The sequence below is a fragment of the Triticum aestivum genome, chromosome 6A (genome assembly GCF_018294505.1).
Source record: "Triticum aestivum cultivar Chinese Spring chromosome 6A, IWGSC CS RefSeq v2.1, whole genome shotgun sequence".
NCBI classification, from domain to species: domain Eukaryota; kingdom Viridiplantae; phylum Streptophyta; class Magnoliopsida; order Poales; family Poaceae; genus Triticum; species Triticum aestivum.
In genome coordinates, this window is record NC_057809.1 from 26,243,119 (window position 1) to 26,261,420 (window position 18,302).

The following is an 18,302-nucleotide window of genomic DNA, read 5'->3' on the forward strand; positions in this document are numbered from 1 at the left end:
GCAGGCTTCTCCATAAGTCTGCGTAAACCCAAACGCTTTGATCATCTCATCAAAGCGAATGTTCCAACTCCGAGATGCTTGCACCAGCCCATAAATCGAGCGTTGGAGCTTCCACACCTTGTTAGCATTCTTAGGATCGACAAAACCTTCTGGCTGCATCATATACAATTCTTCCTTAAGGAAACCATTAAGGAATGCCGTTTTGACGTCCATTTGCCATATCTCATAATCGTAGAATGCGGCAGTTGCTAACATGATTCGGACGGACTTCAGCTTTGCTACCGGTGAGAAAGTCTCATCGTAGTCAACCCCTTGAACTTGTCGATAACCCGTAGCAACAAGCCGAGCTTTATAGATGGTCACATTACCATCCGCGTCTGTCTTCTTATTAAAGATCCATTTATTTTCTATGGCTCGCCGTTCAACGGGCAAGTCAGTCAAAGTCCATACTTCGTTTTCATACATGGATCCTATCTCGGATTTCATGGCTTCTAGCCATTTGTCGGAATCCGGGCCCGCCATCGCTTCTTCATAGTTCGAAGGTTCACCGTTGTCTAACAACATGATTTCCAAGACAGGGTTGCCGTACCACTCTGGTGCGGAACGTGTCCTTGTGGACCTTCGAATTTCAGTAGGAGCTTGATCAGAAGTATCTTGATCATTATCATTAACATCCTCTCTAGTCGGTGCAGGCACCTCAGGAACATTTTCTTGAGTTGCGCCATTTTCCGGTTCAAGAGGTAATACTTCATCAAGTTCTACTTTTCTCCCACTTACTTCTTTCGAGAGAAACTCTTTCTCTAGAAAGGACCCATTCTTGGCAACAAAGATCTTGCCTTCGGATCTGAGGTAGAAGGTATACCCAATAGTTTCTTTTGGGTATCCTATGAAGACGCATTTTTCCGACTTGGGTTCGAGCTTTTCAGGTTGAAGTTTCTTGACATAAGTATCGCATCCCCAAACTTTTAGAAACGACAGCTTAGGTTTCTTTCCAAACCATAATTCATACGGTGTCGTCTCAACGGATTTCGACGGAGCCCTATTTAAAGTGAATGCGGCAGTCTCTAAAGCATAGCCCCAAAAAGATAGCGGTAAATCGGTAAGAGACATCATAGATCGCACCATATCTAATAGAGTGCGATTACGACGTTCGGACACACTGTTACGCTGAGGTGTTCTAGGCGGCGTGAGTTGTGAAACTATTCCACATTTTCTTAAGTGTGTGCCAAATTCGTGATTCAAGTATTCTCCTCCACGATCTGATCGTAGAAACTTGATTTTCCTGTCACGTTGATTCTCAACCTCACTCTGAAATTCCTTGAACTTTTCAAAGGTTTCAGACTTGTGTTTCATTAAGTAAATATATCCATATCTACTCAAATCATCAGTGAGGGTGAGAACATAACGATAGCCACCGCGAGCCTCAACACTCATTGGACCGCACACATCAGTATGTATGATTTCCAATAAGTTGGTTGCTCGCTCCATTGTTCCTGAGAACGGAGTCTTGGTCATTTTACCCATAAGGCATGGTTCACATGTGTCAAATGATTCATAATCAAGAGACTCTAAAAGTCCATCTGCATGGAGCTTCTTCATGCGTTTGACACCTATGTGACCAAGGCGGCAGTGCCACAAGTATGTGGGACTATCATTATCAACCTTGCATCTTTTGGTACTCACATTATGAATATGTGTAGCATTACGTTTGAGATTCATAAAGAATAAACCATTCACCATAGGAGCATGACCATAAAACATATCTCTCATATAAATAGAACAACCATTATTCTCGGATTTAAATGAGTAGCCATCTCGAATTAAACGAGATCCCGATACAATGTTCATGCTCAAAGCTGGTACTAAATAACAATTATTAAGGTTTAAAACTAATCCCGAAGGTAAATGCAGAGGCAGCGTGCCGACGGCGATCACATTGACCTTGGAACCATTCCCGACGCGCATCGTCACCTCGTCCTTTGCCAGTTTCCGCTTATTCCGCAGCCCCTGCTTTGAGTTACAAATGTGAGCAACTGCACCGGTATCAAATACCCAGGAGCTACTACGGACACTAGTAAGGTACACATCAATTACATGTATATCACATATACCTTTTATTTTGCCGGCCTTCTTGTCTGCTAAGTATTTGGGGCAGTTCCGCTTCCAGTGACCGCTTCCCTTGCAATAAAAGCACTCAGTCTCGGGCTTGGGTCCATTCTTTGGCTTCTTCCCGGCAGCTTGCTTGCCGGGCGCGGCAACTTCCTTGCCGTCCTTCTTGAAGTTCTTTTTACCCTTGTCTTTCTTGAACTTAGTGGTTTTATTGACCATCAACACTTGATGTTCCTTCTTGACTTCTACCTCTGCTGATTTCAGCATTGCAAACAACTCAGGAATGGTCTTTTGCATCCCCTGCATGTTGAAGTTCATCACAAAGCTCTTGTAGCTTGGTGGAAGCGACTGGAGGATTCTGTCAATGACCGCATCATCCGGGAGATTAACTCCCAGCTGAGACAAGCGGTTATGTAACCCAGACATAGTGAGTATGTGCTCACTGACAGAACTATTTTCCTCCATCTTACAGCTGAAGAACTTATCGGAGACTTCATATCTCTCGATCCAGGCATGAGCTTGAAAAACCATTTTCAGCTCTTTGAACATCTCATATGCTCCATGTCTCTCAAAACGCTTTTGGAGCCCCGGCTCTAAACTGTAAAGCATGCCGCACTGAACGAGGGAGTAGTCGTCAACACGTGTCTGCCAAGCGTTCATAACGTCTTGGTTCTGTGGGACGGGAGCTTCACCTAGCGGTGCTTGTAGGACGTAATCTTTCTTGGCAGCTATGAGGATGATCCTCAGGTTCCGGACCCAGTCCGTATAGTTGCTGCCATCGTCTTTCAGCTTGGTTTTCTCTAGGAACGCATTGAAGTTGAGGACTACGTGGGCCATTTGATCTACAAGACATATTGTAAAATATTTCAAACTAAGTTCATGATAATTAAGTTCATCTAATCAAATTATATAATGAACTCCCACTTAGATAGACATCCCTCCAGTCATCTAAGTATAACATGATCCGAGTCAACTAGGCCGTGTCCGATCATCACGTGAGACGGACTAGTCAACGTCCGTGAACATTTTCATGTTGATCGTATCTTCTATACGACTCATGCTCGACCTTTCGGTCTTCTGTGTTCCGAGGCCATGTCTGTACATGCTAGGCTCGTCAAGTCAACCTAAGTGTTTGCATGTGTAAATCTGTCTTACACCTGTTGTATGTGAACGTCTGAATAAAACACCCGATCATCACGTGGTGTTTTGAAACAGCGAAATGTCGCAACGGTGCACAGTTAGGGGGAACACTTCTTGAAATTAATATGAGGGGTCATCTTATTTACTACCGTCGTTCTAAGTAAACAAGATGCAAAACATGATAAACATCACATGCAATCAAATAATAAACGTGACATGATATGGCCAATATCACATAGCTCCTTTGATCTCCATCTTGGGGCTCCATGATCATCTTGTCACCGGCTTGACACCATGATCTCCATCATCGTGTCTCCATGAAGTTGCTCGCCAACTATTACTTCTACTACTATGGCTAACGCGTTTAGCAATAAAGTAAAGTAATTCACATGGCGTTTCTCAATGACACGCAGGTCATACAAAAAATAAAGACAACTCCTATGGCTCCTGCCGGTTGTCATACTCATCGACATGCAAGTCGTGATTCCTATTACAATAGCATGAACATCTCATACATCACATATAGATCATTCATCACAACTTTGGCCATATCATATCACAAACCACTTGCTGCAAAAACAAGTTAGACGTCCTCTAATTGTTGTTGCAAGTTTTACGTGGCTGAATTAGGGTTCTAGCAAGAACGTTTTCTTACCTACGTGAAAGCCACAACGTGATTTGTTAACTTCTATTTACCCTTCATAAGGACCCTATTCATCGAATCCGCTCCAACTAAAGTAGGAGAGACAGACACCCGCCAGCCACCTTATGCAACTAGTGCATGTTAGTTGGTGGAACCGGTCTCACGTAAGCGTACGTGTAGGGTTGGTCCGGGCCGCTTCATCCCACAATACCGCTGAAGCAAGAAAAGACTAGTAGCGGCAAGAAAGTTGACAAATCTACGCCCACAACAAATTGTGTTCTACTCGCGCAAGAAGAACTACGCATAAACCTGGCTCTGATACCACTGTTGGGGAACGTTGTAGAAAACAAAAATTTTCCTACTCGTTTCACCAAGATCCATCTAGGAGTTCATCTAGCAACGAGTCATCGGATGCATCTACATACCTTTGTAGATCGCGAGCGGAAGCGTTCAAAGAACGAGGATGATGTAGTCGAACACGACGTGATCCAAATCACCGATGACCAAGCGCCGAACGGACGGCACCTCCGCGTTCAACACACGTACGGGACGGGAGACGTCTCCTCCTTCTTGATCCAGCAAGGGGGAGGAGAGGTTGATGATGATCCAGCAGCACGACGGCGTGGTGGTGGATGCAGGGCGTCACAGTAGCAGGGCTTCGCCTATGCTACGAGAGAGAGACGTAACAGGGAGAGAGGGATGCACCAAAGGCTGTGTCATGTAATCCCTCCTCTCCCCCACTATATATAGGGGTGCCTAGGGGAGCGCCGGCCCTAGGAAATGGGATCTCCTAGGGGGGCGGCCTAGGGGTGGGGGCTTGCCCCCCAAGCAAGGGGGCGCCCCCTTTAGGGTTTCCCCTCAACCCTAGCCGCATGGGCCCTAGGGGAGTGGCACCCCAGCCCAATATGGGCTGGGTTTCCTCCCACTTCAGCCCATGGGGCCCCCCGGGATAGGTGGCCCCACCCGGTGGACCCCCGGGACCCTTCCGGTGGTCCCGGTACAATACCGGTAACCCCGAAACTTGTCCCGATGGCCGAAACAACACTTTCTATATATAATTCTTTACCTCCGGACCATTATGGAACTCCTCGTGACGTCCGGGATCTCATCCGGGACCCCGAACAACATTCGGGTTACTGCATATATCTTCACAACCCTAGCGTCACCGAACCTTAAGTGTGTAGACCCTACGGGTTCGGGAGACAAGCAGACATGACCGAGATGACTCTCCGGTCAATAACCAACAGCGGGATCTGGATACCCATGTTGGCTCCCACATGCTCCACGATGATCTCATCGGATGAACCACGATGTCGAGGATTCAATCAACCCCGTATGCAATTCCCTTTGTCAATCGGCATGTTACTTGCCCGAGATTCGATCGTCGGTATCCCAATACCTCGTTCAATCTCGTTACCGGCAAGTCACTTTACTCGTACCGTAATGCATGATCCCGTGACCAGACACTTGGTCACTTTGAGCTCATTATGATGATGCATTACCGAGTGGGCCCAGTGATACCTCTCCGTCATATGGAGTGACAAATCCCAGTCTTGATCCATGTCAACCCAACAGACACTTTCGGAGATACCCGTAGTCTACCTTTATAGTCACCCAGTTATGTTGTGACGTTTGGTATACCCAAAGCACTCCTACGGTATCCGGGAGTTACACGATCTCATGGTCTAAGGAAAAGATACTTGACATTGCAAAACTCTAGCAAACGAACTACACGATCTTTATGCTATGTTTAGGATTGGGTCTTGTCCATCACATCATTCTCCTAATGATGTGATCCCGTTATCAATGACATCCAATGTCCATAGTCAGGAAACCATGACTATCTGTTGATCAACGAGCTAGTCAACTAGAGGCTTACTAGGGACATGTTGGTGTCTGTTATTCACACTTGTATTACGATTTCCGGATAACACAATTATAGCATGAGTAAAGACAATTATCATGAACAAGGAAATATAATAATAATACTTTTATTATTGCCTCTAGGGCATATTTCCAATAGCCAGGAGCGGTGGTTGCCACTATAGCTAGGGCAGGGCAGTGGTCGCGATGGATGGCAGCTGCGGCGGCCTGGCGAGCTCGGCGGGGACGCCCTGGGGCAGAGGCTGCTGCGGCGGAGGCTGCCAGGAGCGGCGGCTGCCACTGTAGCCAGGGCAGGGTGATGGATGGCAGCTGCAGCGGCCCGGCGAGCGTGACGGAGGCCGCCTGGTGCAGCGGCAGCCACGGTGGCACGGTGGCGGCGATGGGCGGCGCAGCCGGTTGCGGCCCGTAGGACCTGGGTTAGGTCCCGCAGTGCCCCGGACACCTTCGCCAGGGTAAGGACAGCGGGGGCGGGGGCGATGGAGGATCCCGACGCGGGCAGGAGCGGGGCGACGGTCGTGGTGGTCGCCGGAGGCGACGAGGTGACCGGTAGCGGAAGAGATGGGTTGGGCGGCGGTGAAGATATGATCGAACCGAAGCTAGCTGATACCAAATTGTTATGGCGCTAATAGAAGGAGAGCGCGAGAGGGCCGGCCGGGGGCCTTTTTGCCCACGCCCGGGCAAGAGGGAAGGGATTTTCCTTCTTAATTCTTGCTTGATTAGATTGATACATCTCCTTTCTTTATATAGAGAGGTTTACTTGACTCCCAAGCAAGGCTTACTTGACCCCTAAGCAAGCGACCCTTATCTTTAATTAACCCTAAGACTAACGAGCTATACCGCCAGCCCAGGCCATTAGGCCCATTACGTACCCTTAACAGAACTATGTATTGTCCCAGGTACATATCAACGCCCATGACGCCAATAATTAGAGTAATAGTTGATGTTCAACCCAGATGAGCAGGACAGTTGTTACTGTTGCATTACTATAGTGGTCCTCATTGCAGAGTCATATATTGTATGTGTAAGATGTGTACCTGGAGACATGTAGACATACGATCCTGCCACAAGAGTCCGGTTTGTCGAAGCAGAGCCAAGCAACTTTGCGGTGCCAAAATCACACAACTGTGGCTCAAAGTCAGATTCAAGCAGGATAATGTTCAAAGTGATGTTGCGATGAACGATGAGCGGTCATCTATCAGAAATGTCAGACGTATGGCATGTCCCATAGTCTCGCAATTTTCTCCAACATCTGACTCCCTATATATCTAGCTTAAAGGGAAATGCAAAACCAACCATAGTGTGAATAAGAAGAATAATCAAATCAAAAATATGAAGGGTTTAAAAAAGTATTACTATTATGTAAAGAAAAATATAATTATAGTAATTAACTCATCAATTTTTTTAAAAAATATTGTTTCTACACAATGAAAAGGGCCTATCGAGGGGCAATCTCATGGATGGAGCCATGGGAGGGGGGACCCATGCCCCCCTCCCCTTCCCCGATTTTGAGAAAAACCCACATACCCCAAAAAAGTTCATATTAAACAAAATATTGCTTGGTCCTCCCAGAAAGTTCAATAAATTATGCTTGCCACCTCCCTATTGTTTGTTTCATTGTTATGGACATTGCAACCTAAGGGCCTTTGGAACAACGCAGAGAAAATACCTTGGCTCTGAGGATGCCTTGTTATAGAACTTAGAAGTTCCAAAAAGGTCGATTATATGTAAACTATAACGATGGTGCACACCCGATATATTCTATGAATTGCTGATATAATTTATATGGTTACATACCTCGAATCTCTCCTCAGAGCAACTACCTTGTGCCCACTCAAGTCATATTTGGTAGGTCACATGCAACCCATACATGCTCTCAGGATGCAAATTCAGTCCGTTTGGTAGTCTGGGATGCACCAAATTCGTGACCCGCACAAACCTTAAAGCAGCCCTGGGCCTGGCTAAGGAGGAACAGCCAAATCAGCCGTTTTTCCTAGAGCTGGGCTCCAATGAGACATGTGTGACACTCGCCTACGCATGTTAATAAGCACGGGAGATGGGATGTATGGACCATTACTCCCCACTCCACTCCCGTTACCACCCAAAGCACCATTCACCCCTCCTTGCACCGTCGGTGGTAGTGCTCACGAGCACTGGCTCGTCTTACAAAGTCGCCCCTCCAATCACGACAAGGTTGCCATCAGTATGTACGAAATTCACGCTTTTCCCTATTTTTTGTTGATGTAAGCTCACATACTCTTTAATTAGGAACAATGGAATTTGTTAAAGATTCACAAATTTTCCACCCAAATCATGCAGCCATACATGTCCCTTTGTGAGTTCAATATTCTGTGCTTCCATCAACTATCAAATCTGTTGCTATAGACTGAAGTCACTGCTTCATTTTTTATGAATAATGATGTAATTGCATGTCGCATAATTCTGCATCCAAATGTTGGCAACAAGCATTGCTTTTTCTCTAAGGTGAAATGCATATGCTTCTACACAGTATCGATTATGTTTTGGTAGTCAAAATTGATGCTTCCAATATTCATAATTTGTAAGAATCATATTTTTTTTTTCCTTTGGTGAAGTTTGTTCTGATTGATAGAACCATGTTTCTATCATTAATTTGTCTCATGCTGATGTTTTAAATTGTCCAAAGCATTCTTTACAACACTAAGTTTGTGCTCCCTACATTTCTCACATATTTGTGTTGCTCATAATTCAAGTCAAAACTTTTCATACATCCTTATCTTCCCCATTTCAAATTTTCCATGCTTCTATATGGTACTATTTATGTTGAGATAGCCTAACCCGTATGTTTCCAAATGTCATGTTCCTTGTGCATCTTACATGTGTTTCTGCAGTCTAGATAGTTTGCATCAGTAGAGCCATTCTTGGATCTTGGGATCCTATGCGGTTTGAGGTTCTGTGAAGTTTCCTTGCTTGGGGTGTGCACCCAAAAAATTTGTAAAAGCTTGGTGGTTGCCTTCAAGACAGACCCCAAGTGAATTGAGGCTTATTTGTTGGGGTGGCTCAAAGGGAGAATACGGCGAGCCATTTGGCGGCGTTTCGGAGCTTTGGCTTTGGAACCGCTCAAATGGAGATTAGCACTCCCCAAAGAGTGTGAAATTGTGAAATTTGGTATAAAATCCGCGTCTCGACTCACTTGTGGTTAATCCTTTTCTACTCCTTTACTTGCTTTGTATACTTGTGGGCTTTGTTAACTAGATTGTTGTTCCAACATAATTTGCTTTGAGTTTATTTTTCATATATGTTTGTCCACGTAGTTATATTTCTACAGAATATATTTTATTATTAGTTACTAACATTGTTTTTAAGCTAATCTAGCATAATTCTAGAGAACCTATTTACCCCTTCTATTATCGACTATTTCACCTGAGGATCATCTTTAGACCCAGGAAATAAAGGAAAAAACCCTGAGCGGGTGACATGACTGAGACATGCCAATGGATTCACTCGGATTCTTGTGCAAAAATTAATGCTCTATTTGTCCCTCTATGAATTAATACATCGTGCTTCCGACTTCTCACGCTCTATCCCAAGCACACGGTAACCCTTGCTTACTCAGCCCACCCCAAGGCAGACATAATTGACATGACGACAATCGTGAGCTCGGGTTGGATTAGCGGGGTCCTAACGGTGAGGCCGCGAGAATATCCTCTGATGGCCCTGATATCTGCAAGATATGATTGTTTAAGTATGTTTCCCATCTTATTCCGTTCCTTTCGTTATGGGTCGTTCGTGACACAAGAATTCATCTCCGCAATATGAACTAAGGGCGCCTTGAATTATTTATACTAAAATTTAATACTTATTTTATAATTTCATCTGTCGACATATGATTGTAGACAATATATTTTGTAATTGTTTTTTAGCAAAATTAACCATATAGCAATGTTACTAAACCTTAACGGCATCATATAGTTATTACGTCTATCATCGCAAACACCTACACAGAATTTAAAACAACGATTCAAAAACGATTTTGTGATCCTAACTTTTCCCTTATTTTTTCTTTTTTGGATATACAATGCTAATAGAAAAAAAACGTTGTTAAATTGAGTATTTCTACACCAAAGAAAAAATGCAAAGAACAGGAAGAAAAGCCATGCCTCTTCCCAGGATTGGTTTGCCCTGCGTCGATGAAATATGTATAGATATATGTATGTGTTCACGCCTATTCAAGCTTTCTGAAAGCTAGTCCTAGATTATTCTACTACCACTTGAGAACCTGTTTGTTTTTCTGTGGGAATATTTCAGAAGCGCTTTGGCTGCGTCGACCGGCGCACCTCGTTTAACGCCGGTCTAGTCGGTGCACATGCGAACACTCGGGCCCATCAATGACTAAAGAAATCTGCAACACACGGCTGACCTCTCCGTTTGTTCCGAGCTCCGCCGCCAGGCCCCATTTGTCAGTCCAGTCAGTGGAGGCAGCGAGTCACGTGGCGGGAAGGAACAAGAAGACGGACAGCATGATTGGGGCGAGGGCCCACGCGCAGTCGGCACGCACGCACGCCGCACACTCGCCTCGCGACAGGGCGCGGGTAGGCACCAACCTGGACGGCCGAGGCTTCTACCCAGCTCACGGACGCGCGGGCCCCCAGGAGGGTCCCAGTTGTTCGTGTCTAGTGTGGGCGTCGGGGTAAACTTTTTGGAAGGGAGGCATGGAGGAGACTGGTCAGGCGCGGGGGCCAATGGGAGAAGGGTGGAGGGGAGTGCGCGCAAAGTGGCCGTTGCCGGCTGAGGCGATCCCCGCATCATCACGCCCCGTGCCGTCCTCTCCTGACCATCTTGCCCCTCCGGTGGCCATCTTTCTTGGCCCCAGCAGCAGCCTCCCACAGTGCGCGTCTTCGAGTTTTGTTTGACAATCACCGCGTTGTAGAACTCGCACACAGCGTGACAGTGCCCGTATAATCATCACAACTCGTATGTTAGTGACCATACTGACCGTATTCTTATTGCGGTGATCAAAGTGGACAACGTACGCAACGAGTTTAGTGACAATCGATGCGCCTTCGAGTTGCCACAACTGTTGGTGCTTCGAGCTGCTTTCATAGCCGTCATAAAGTTGCGCCTTTTTGCGCCTCTGTGGTGGGTGTTCAGATCATACTAAGCGGATAGTCGCTCGAGCACCGCCATGAAGCTACTCGCCGCCGCATCTCGTCAAACCATTTACTGGATCTCACAAAACTTTAGGGGAAGAGGTTTACGGGATGGGACAAAAAATGATCTTAGGAAACTTTTGCTAAAATTTATAATCACCCCGTAAAACCATTTACGCCAAAAAATTCTTCAAAATTGTTGGAGTTCCCACTAATGTCAACTGACTTTGCGTGCCAATCCTAATTCCTAAGGACGCAAAGAGCACCCAGTGTTGGAGACACCCTTAGCCCTGCAATATCCCACTCTATATCATATTGTACAACGTAAGAAAGTTTATGTTGCTACAGTATTGCATTTGGCCCTTCTTAATATCCAATTCTAGAGGTCTTTGGTGGGGGAATGGTGGACTTCTTGGTTACACTTGATCCGTAGATTGATGGCGGTTCAACTATCTGACCAGGCAGATACCATTTTTTGAAAATTATCAGCGAATGGTAGTTTCTCTGTGAAGTCTATGTACATGGATGTAATTGATACTGGGCCAATTCTGAGATCACTTCACATATGGAAGGTTAAAGTGCCGCTAAGAATTAAAATCTTCATGTGGTTTGTTCACAAGGGAGTGATCTTGACGAAAAATATTTTAATTAAGCAACTGAATTCAAACATAGCAAACATGTTCGGATAGGAGTATCCACATTATTATAGGCTATATGGAACATCAGGAATGGCATGATCTTTAACCGGAAAAACTTTATCAATTTTTTGCAAGTTATTTACAGAGCTACTGCTTGGATCTATACGTGGTCGTTACTCACCCATGCGCATTTCAGGGAGCTTTTGGATACTGGATGCAACTGATGCGAGACAGTAGCATGGGTTATCTTCAACCGATTTGGACGGCGAGCTACTAATAGGCTAGGTGTATAGGCATCATGGCCCGTTACTATTTTCGCCGGATGTGACACCTTTTAATTTCATTTTCTTTTGCTCCGTTTGTGAGTCAGACTTTTGCAATTCAGACTTGTTTGCATACTTGTTTTAATAATATGGCTTCATGCACTACTCTGATGCAGAGGCCGGAGGTTATCCTCCTTTTCCAAAAAAAAACCCAATGTTGGTTTCGTCTTTATTTTCTTGTTAAACAGTTGGTTGTCACATGCGGAGTCACAATAACAAAGAAAATTTACGCTGCAATTGTCATTTTTTTTGTTTGAATGTATGAATTTGTTTCTCGCTTCTATTACAACATAAACGACGCTACCTATACATCATGCGACTAATGTTTCAGTGGTGAAATATTTTCATTTGTGTCGAAGAGGTTCTAGGTTTGACACAACATCTCAACATTGCACCATGCATGGGTAAAAGGCTTGTCTTGTATAATCCTTACTTGGGCCTTATTTGGCGTCGGAGCTTCCAGCATTGGATCTGTCCTTTCTTAGTTGATTCTATTTCAATCGTTAGATGCCAATCCAACGGCCTAAACCCCTCATACTGTTTATCTTCGTCTTGATTTCCTCCATCCTGTTAATCTAATCCCATCACCGACAACCTTTCAGCAACCCCCTCTACCACTCTTGAACCCGTCAACCACTAGCTCCCCTTCATTGGCGATGTCGTTGTTGTGTCTTTCTCGATTCCGGATCGCTATTGCTCGGCGCGGCTTTGTCGCCTTCACTGAGTTTCGCACAAAATCAACTAATCACATTGCAATGTCAGGCAACCGGTAAAATAGCAAAATCGAACAAAAAAACATGTTTCATAACAACATTTTTTTTGGGTCATATGTTCCTGAGCGTAAATTAGTCAGTGGCAGTGAGCGTAAATTGTCGGGAATGGGAGCCCCAAAAGCGTCACCTCCGTACCCGTCAAACGGCAGTCAAAGTACGCACCACACTCCCGAGTCCCGAGCTTTAACTGTGTCCCCCATCACTCTCCCATCCCCTCGCACTCCCACGCCCGCCGCCGCTGCCGCCGCCGCCGCAGATCTCCCTCCTCCGGCGCGCCGCCGCCCCCGCCGCCATGGACTACGAGCGCATCGAGAAACCGTCGTTCCCCACGCAGGCAAGCACCCCCCCTTCCCTCCCCCCATTCGCGGCGTCATTGTCCCTCTGGCTTTTCCTCCTCCTCTCTCGGCGGAGTTTGCTGACGCGCGCTGCCGCTCGCTGCCGTGTTGTGTCGCCAGGGCGGGGGCTTCTCGCCGAAGCGGCTGCGCGCGATGCTGCTGGGCGTGGAGAGGCGCCGCAAGGACGCCGGCGCCGGGGACGACGACGGGGAGCCGGAGCAGGAGGAGGAGTACGGCGCGGTGCCCATGGCCTCCGTCAGATCCGACGACGACGCGCGCAGTGAGCATTTCCCCTCCCACGTTCCTGCCCATGGACGCCTGCATTGCTCGATTTGGAGCATTTTATCCATCAATTTTGGGTCCACTGTACTGTTGCATGATATTTTTATGTGTTCCGTTCAGTCAGTACACGCTCTCCATTACTGAGGCAGAGATTGAAGTAATAGAAAAAAAATTAAGCTTGCATTCATCAAAAGGATATGTCTCCAGAGTTCGGTATTCCCGAGGTGAAATGGGCACTTCTCATGCTTGAATTAGTTGCATGAGAGGCTCTGGTTAAGCTCAACTAAAATTGAGAGGCAATGGTTGCTTGAAAGCAGAACCTTTTTCTTGAGATTTCACAGTCTGTAACTGTGGCATTGTTTTTATGTAGGAGGAGGTGGCATGTGCGAAGAATACAAGGACGTGGACGTGGTGAGCACCATGTCAGGATCTTCGTCCTCGCTGGACACCGGGAGCGGGCAACGGTCGCGAGACTCCCACTCCATGGGCTCGAGGTTCAGGGTGCCCGAGGAGGACTCGTGCGACTCCGAGAGTGTGGCGTCCAACTTCGAGTTCCACAAGGAGCGAGGGGCCTCTGCTCGGTCTGCGCCCACGGCGGTGGTCGCGCCGTTCTCCAAGCCCCCGCCGTCGAAGTGGGATGATGCCCAGAAATGGATCGCCAGCCCGACGACGAACCGTCCCGGTAGGGCTGGTGGAGCTTTCCCAAGGAAGATGGAGAAAACTGGCTTTGGTGGAGGGAGGCTGCCGGCAACAAAGGTTGTGCTGGAGGCCATGGAGGAAATAGACACCAAGAGGATCGATCCGAGCCAAGAGAAGAGGGAGATTGGGTGGCAGAAAGCGGCGAACTGGGCCACGCCGGAGCCCTATCCAGAAGTGGAGCCTTGCACAAAGTCTGCACCTGGTGCAGAAAGTACTATAATTGATTCAGCTGGTAAGTAGTGCACTCTTTATGTCATCATACCCCAGCTCCTCCACTTCTCATAAAGTAGTTGGTGGTGCTATATGTGATCTGATTAATTCTTCCGCTAAGATATGATTGCATTGCCTCTTATCATTAGCTGAATGGAGCATTAGAACATGGAGGGCTCCGCACATTGTCTGTATCACAATTCTTCCAGTATCATTCAAAATGATAATTATTAATTTGACAATGCACAGAGCTTGTTAGCAATCCAAAACTTCAGTGAACTGAACACAATGCGTGCATAGACGAATGCATATATTTTATTTGTTTGTTTGCTTCTTTAGATAAAGCTGTCAGGTGATGTAAGAATATGAGCCAGATTTGTGATAGCATAGTTTCATTAGTCTTCCATAATTCACCATGTACACATGTCTCTACAGTATGTTTAATTTCATAATTCACCATCTAGCCTGGATGAATAACCTATTGTATGTCCAGCTATTAATTCAGTTGGTATGTTATGTAGGTGACAACTGACAAAAACACCTTTCTCCTCTTTTACAAAATGTACATCAGATTCTATCTACCTGCATACTTTCTATCTGGAAAGTTAAAAATCATGACACAAGTGAATAATTTTTGAACTTGTGCAGTTACTTTGAGCTGTGATTCATCTACCACGCTTCAGAGTGCCACTGCATGCATACCTCCCCCACCAACAGTCCGGTCAGTATCGATGAGGGATATGGGTACTGAAATGACCCCAATTGCAAGCCAAGAACCATCCCGGACAGGAACACCTGTCAGAGCAACAAGCCCGGATTGCTCTCGGCCAACTACTCCACGAAGGACATTGGGTATCAATGCAGTTGGCGCTGCTATCAACCGCGGTGAATGTAGCAATGCAGATTTAAGTGAAGAGGAGTTGCAAATGAAGACTAGGAGAGAGATAATGCTTCTTGGCACCCAGCTTGGTAAAACCAGCATCGCGGCATGGGCAAGTAAGAAGGAAGAGGAAAAGGATGCATCGCTTTCTCTCAAGACAGTGTCATCAGACCAATCTGCACAAAATGCAACCGAAGTCCGTGCAGCTGCCTGGGAGGAGGCAGAGAAGGCCAAATACTTAGCAAGGTGCTAATACCTAAGTGTATGTCTTTGTCCATTAAAATCGTTGGGTACTTGGTGACTTATTATGTTGCGGCCCTTATTCTGCAGGTTTAAACGAGAAGAGATCAAGATTCATGCATGGGAAGATCACCAGAAAGCCAAAATCGAAGCAGAAATGAGAAAAATTGAGGTTAGTTTTTTTCCTGCTGTCCAATTTCAGATTCATTTTCTTCCATCTAAACTTTTGGCAGAAAATGTTCATTTTACCACTTGATTTCCAGAAAATCATACTTTTGATTCACTAGTGATTACCCTGTTGGTACCATTAGTACTACTAGTATACATCATGTTATGGCACATGGACTCCTTTGGCAGATGAACTCCTCCAACATTTTATATCTAAATTCACAGTGCATCCCTTTAGATTGTGATCCCCTCTGCTTAGCACAGAGCTGTTTATTGTACACTGAGTTACTGGTGACAGCACATCCCTTTATCTTGGATTTGCAGCAGTATCGTGCTCAAAACAGAAAAGGAGTAGAATCATGCCTTCATTTCGATGAAAATATAGCAGAGGATAACACATAGCTCCAGTTCATCAAAATTTCCTACACGCACCATTATCTTCCTGTCAATTGGATATATGCCATAGCAACTCAAAGTATCTTCTATTTTACTCCCTCCGTCCCATAATATAAGTAACTTGCAAAAACGTCTTATATTGTGGGACGGAAGGAGTACTTCATAAAAAATTGAGGTCTACTAGTTTGTTTGTGTTCTTGCTGGTACAACTGCTGTTATTTTGGCCAGATTTTGCTGTATGTCTGTCTTTTAGATATCATGAAATATGTGAGACTGGGATGTCTTTTCCTTTTCTTTGTGGAGGCACCATCTGTCCATGTCCAAGTTTGTAATAGACCCATTGTCCGTATTAATGAGTCTAGCATTTTTCTCAAGGTCGAGGTGGAGAGGATGCGAGCCCGTGCGCAAGACAAGTTGATGAGCAAGCTCGCGTCCACGAGGCACACCGCGGACGAGCAGCGAGCTGCCGCAGAGTCGAAGAGGGACCGCAGCGCCGCGAGGACGGCGGAGCAGGCAGAGCACATCAGGAGAACCGGGAGGATGCCGCCCTCGCTGGGCTGCTGGAACTGGTGCTCGTAGTCGTAGACCTGGAAAAACCAGCATGCGTTGCTCCTGTCAACTAGGGAATGGAATGGATCTGGCACCGTAGAATCTTCTTTCTTCTCTTTTGATTGGTTCAGTAGATATGTGGCACGAGAACAGACCGCCTGTAAGTTGTAACTATGTGTATGTAAGTTGCGAGCTTTCTTGCCTTGTCTCATGTTTCTTGCATTCTTCAGTGATGCTGAGATTTCTGTTCAGATCCGTATGTACATTACAGACAGTGATTTGCTTCCAGATGGGATGGTGACAAGATCTGAAGCCTTCATATGTTCAGATTCATCCAGATAATACAGTTAAACACCGGCAAGAGCACAACTGTTTCCTTCTGGAGATTGCAAACTACAAGCAGGCCAAGGAGATGACAAAAAGATAACTAATTTTCAGTCTGTAACCAAATTCTCAGATGATCAAGATCAGAAGATGATATCAACAATGTTTAATCAACTCTGTCTTATAGTGATAGCATATAGGAGGGTAATATGAAGAAGATTAAACAGCACCAACCCAACTTAACAACAGCAGCTACTACATTTTTCTCCAAGACAGCATAGCAGCAAGGCTTCATTAACTCCATACATCTGTGAAATTGACACCGATGTCTTATGATCATAGCATAGAAGGAGATAATCTGAAGATCAAACATCGCCAAACTAAGCTACCAGTGGCTAGTAGTACTTGTTGAGACTGATAAATGACACATGGATCTCCATCTCCATGTTCATGTCCATTGGAGGAACAAGAACATGAGCAACAAGCAGGAGCATATTATGAGGCGGCTACTCGAACTTCTTGATGAGGGAGAGGTCGTTGAGCATCTTGTCGACGCGGTCGTCGCTGTCGAACCTGCCGCCGGGGACGAGGGAGGGGACGAGCGCCTTGGCCTCGTCGGCGGTGTCGGGGCAGAGGTTCCCCAGGGTGCAGAGCTCGAACTCGACGAGGCTGTAGCGGGAGAGCGTCTCGCGGACCTGGCGCACGGCGTCGGGGTTCTTGTAGCGGCTGAAGCGCTTGACGTAGGCCTGCGACTTCTCGAAGACCTGCGAGACCTGGTCGGCGCCGCCGTCCGACATGTGCTGCAGCTGCTCCCACTTGTGCTCCAGGATTATCGCCACCTCGCAGTTCATCAGGCACTTGGCCTTGAGAAACTCTGCGCAAAGAGAAGAAGAATTAGAGCGGTGGGGATTAGGGTTTGTTGGGCGGATCTCCCCGGTGAAACCCTAGGTGGATGAGTGGGGGTGGAGAGACGGGCTGACCTTCGCCGATCTTGAGCTCGGCGGCGTTCTCCTCCTCCTCCATGCCGGACATGGCTGCGGGCGCTCGATTTCTTCTTCTCCGGCTGCCGGTGCGGCGATTCGGTTCGGCGTCGGGAGAGGAGACGGCGGGGAGGGGCAGAGGAAGGGGAAAGAAAAGAGGGAGGCGGCGTCGGGTAAAATCAGTGGGCTGGGCCTGGGGTCGCGGATCCGATCCCACAACATCGCGGAGAAGAAGACTGGGCCGGGCCTGATGGAAGGAAACCGGTTCCTCAATTCTCATCATCCGAGCATCTCGGATGGGCCCGCTAAAACGCCGACTGACTCTGCCTCCCGTCGTCGTCGGCTCGTCGCCTCATCGGACCTGCCGCTGAGAAGAACCCGGCGGCGAAGAGGTTGTTGCGGCAGCTCCCGTGGTGCGCCCTTCCCTTCCCTCCCCTCGTGTTTTTTTTTCTCTTTTAACAACTGCGAACTACACATCTACAAATCCAAGGCTCCGTTTCCCGTCGTTTTGCTTTCCGGCCGGAAATACAGTAAGTTACACCTGTAAATAAATTAGTACAACCGTGTTCAATTACATCCATGCCAAGGGCGGCCCAAGCGATT

At 46.6% G+C, this 18,302-nt stretch overlaps 2 protein-coding genes across 2 annotated transcripts; one reads left to right on the forward strand and one right to left on the reverse strand.

The window, feature by feature from the left end:
• Positions 1 to 12,813: 12,813 nt before the first annotated feature.
• On the forward strand, positions 12,814 to 16,442 carry LOC123131770 (uncharacterized). Its single transcript, XM_044551447.1, has 6 exons — positions 12,814 to 12,970; positions 13,092 to 13,251; positions 13,624 to 14,184; positions 14,811 to 15,288; positions 15,373 to 15,454; positions 16,222 to 16,442. Exons 1-6 carry the CDS (start codon positions 12,929 to 12,931, stop codon positions 16,423 to 16,425), a joined length of 1,527 nt encoding a protein of 508 aa, XP_044407382.1. The 5' UTR covers positions 12,814 to 12,928; the 3' UTR covers positions 16,426 to 16,442.
• A 409-nt stretch (positions 16,443 to 16,851) lies between these two features.
• On the reverse strand, positions 16,852 to 17,878 carry LOC123131772 (DNA-directed RNA polymerase II subunit 4). Its single transcript, XM_044551448.1, has 2 exons — positions 17,700 to 17,878; positions 16,852 to 17,593 (listed from the first exon to the last, which is right to left on the reverse strand). Exons 1-2 carry the CDS (start codon positions 17,749 to 17,751, stop codon positions 17,226 to 17,228), a joined length of 420 nt encoding a protein of 139 aa, XP_044407383.1. The 5' UTR covers positions 17,752 to 17,878; the 3' UTR covers positions 16,852 to 17,225.
• Positions 17,879 to 18,302: the final 424 nt, after the last annotated feature.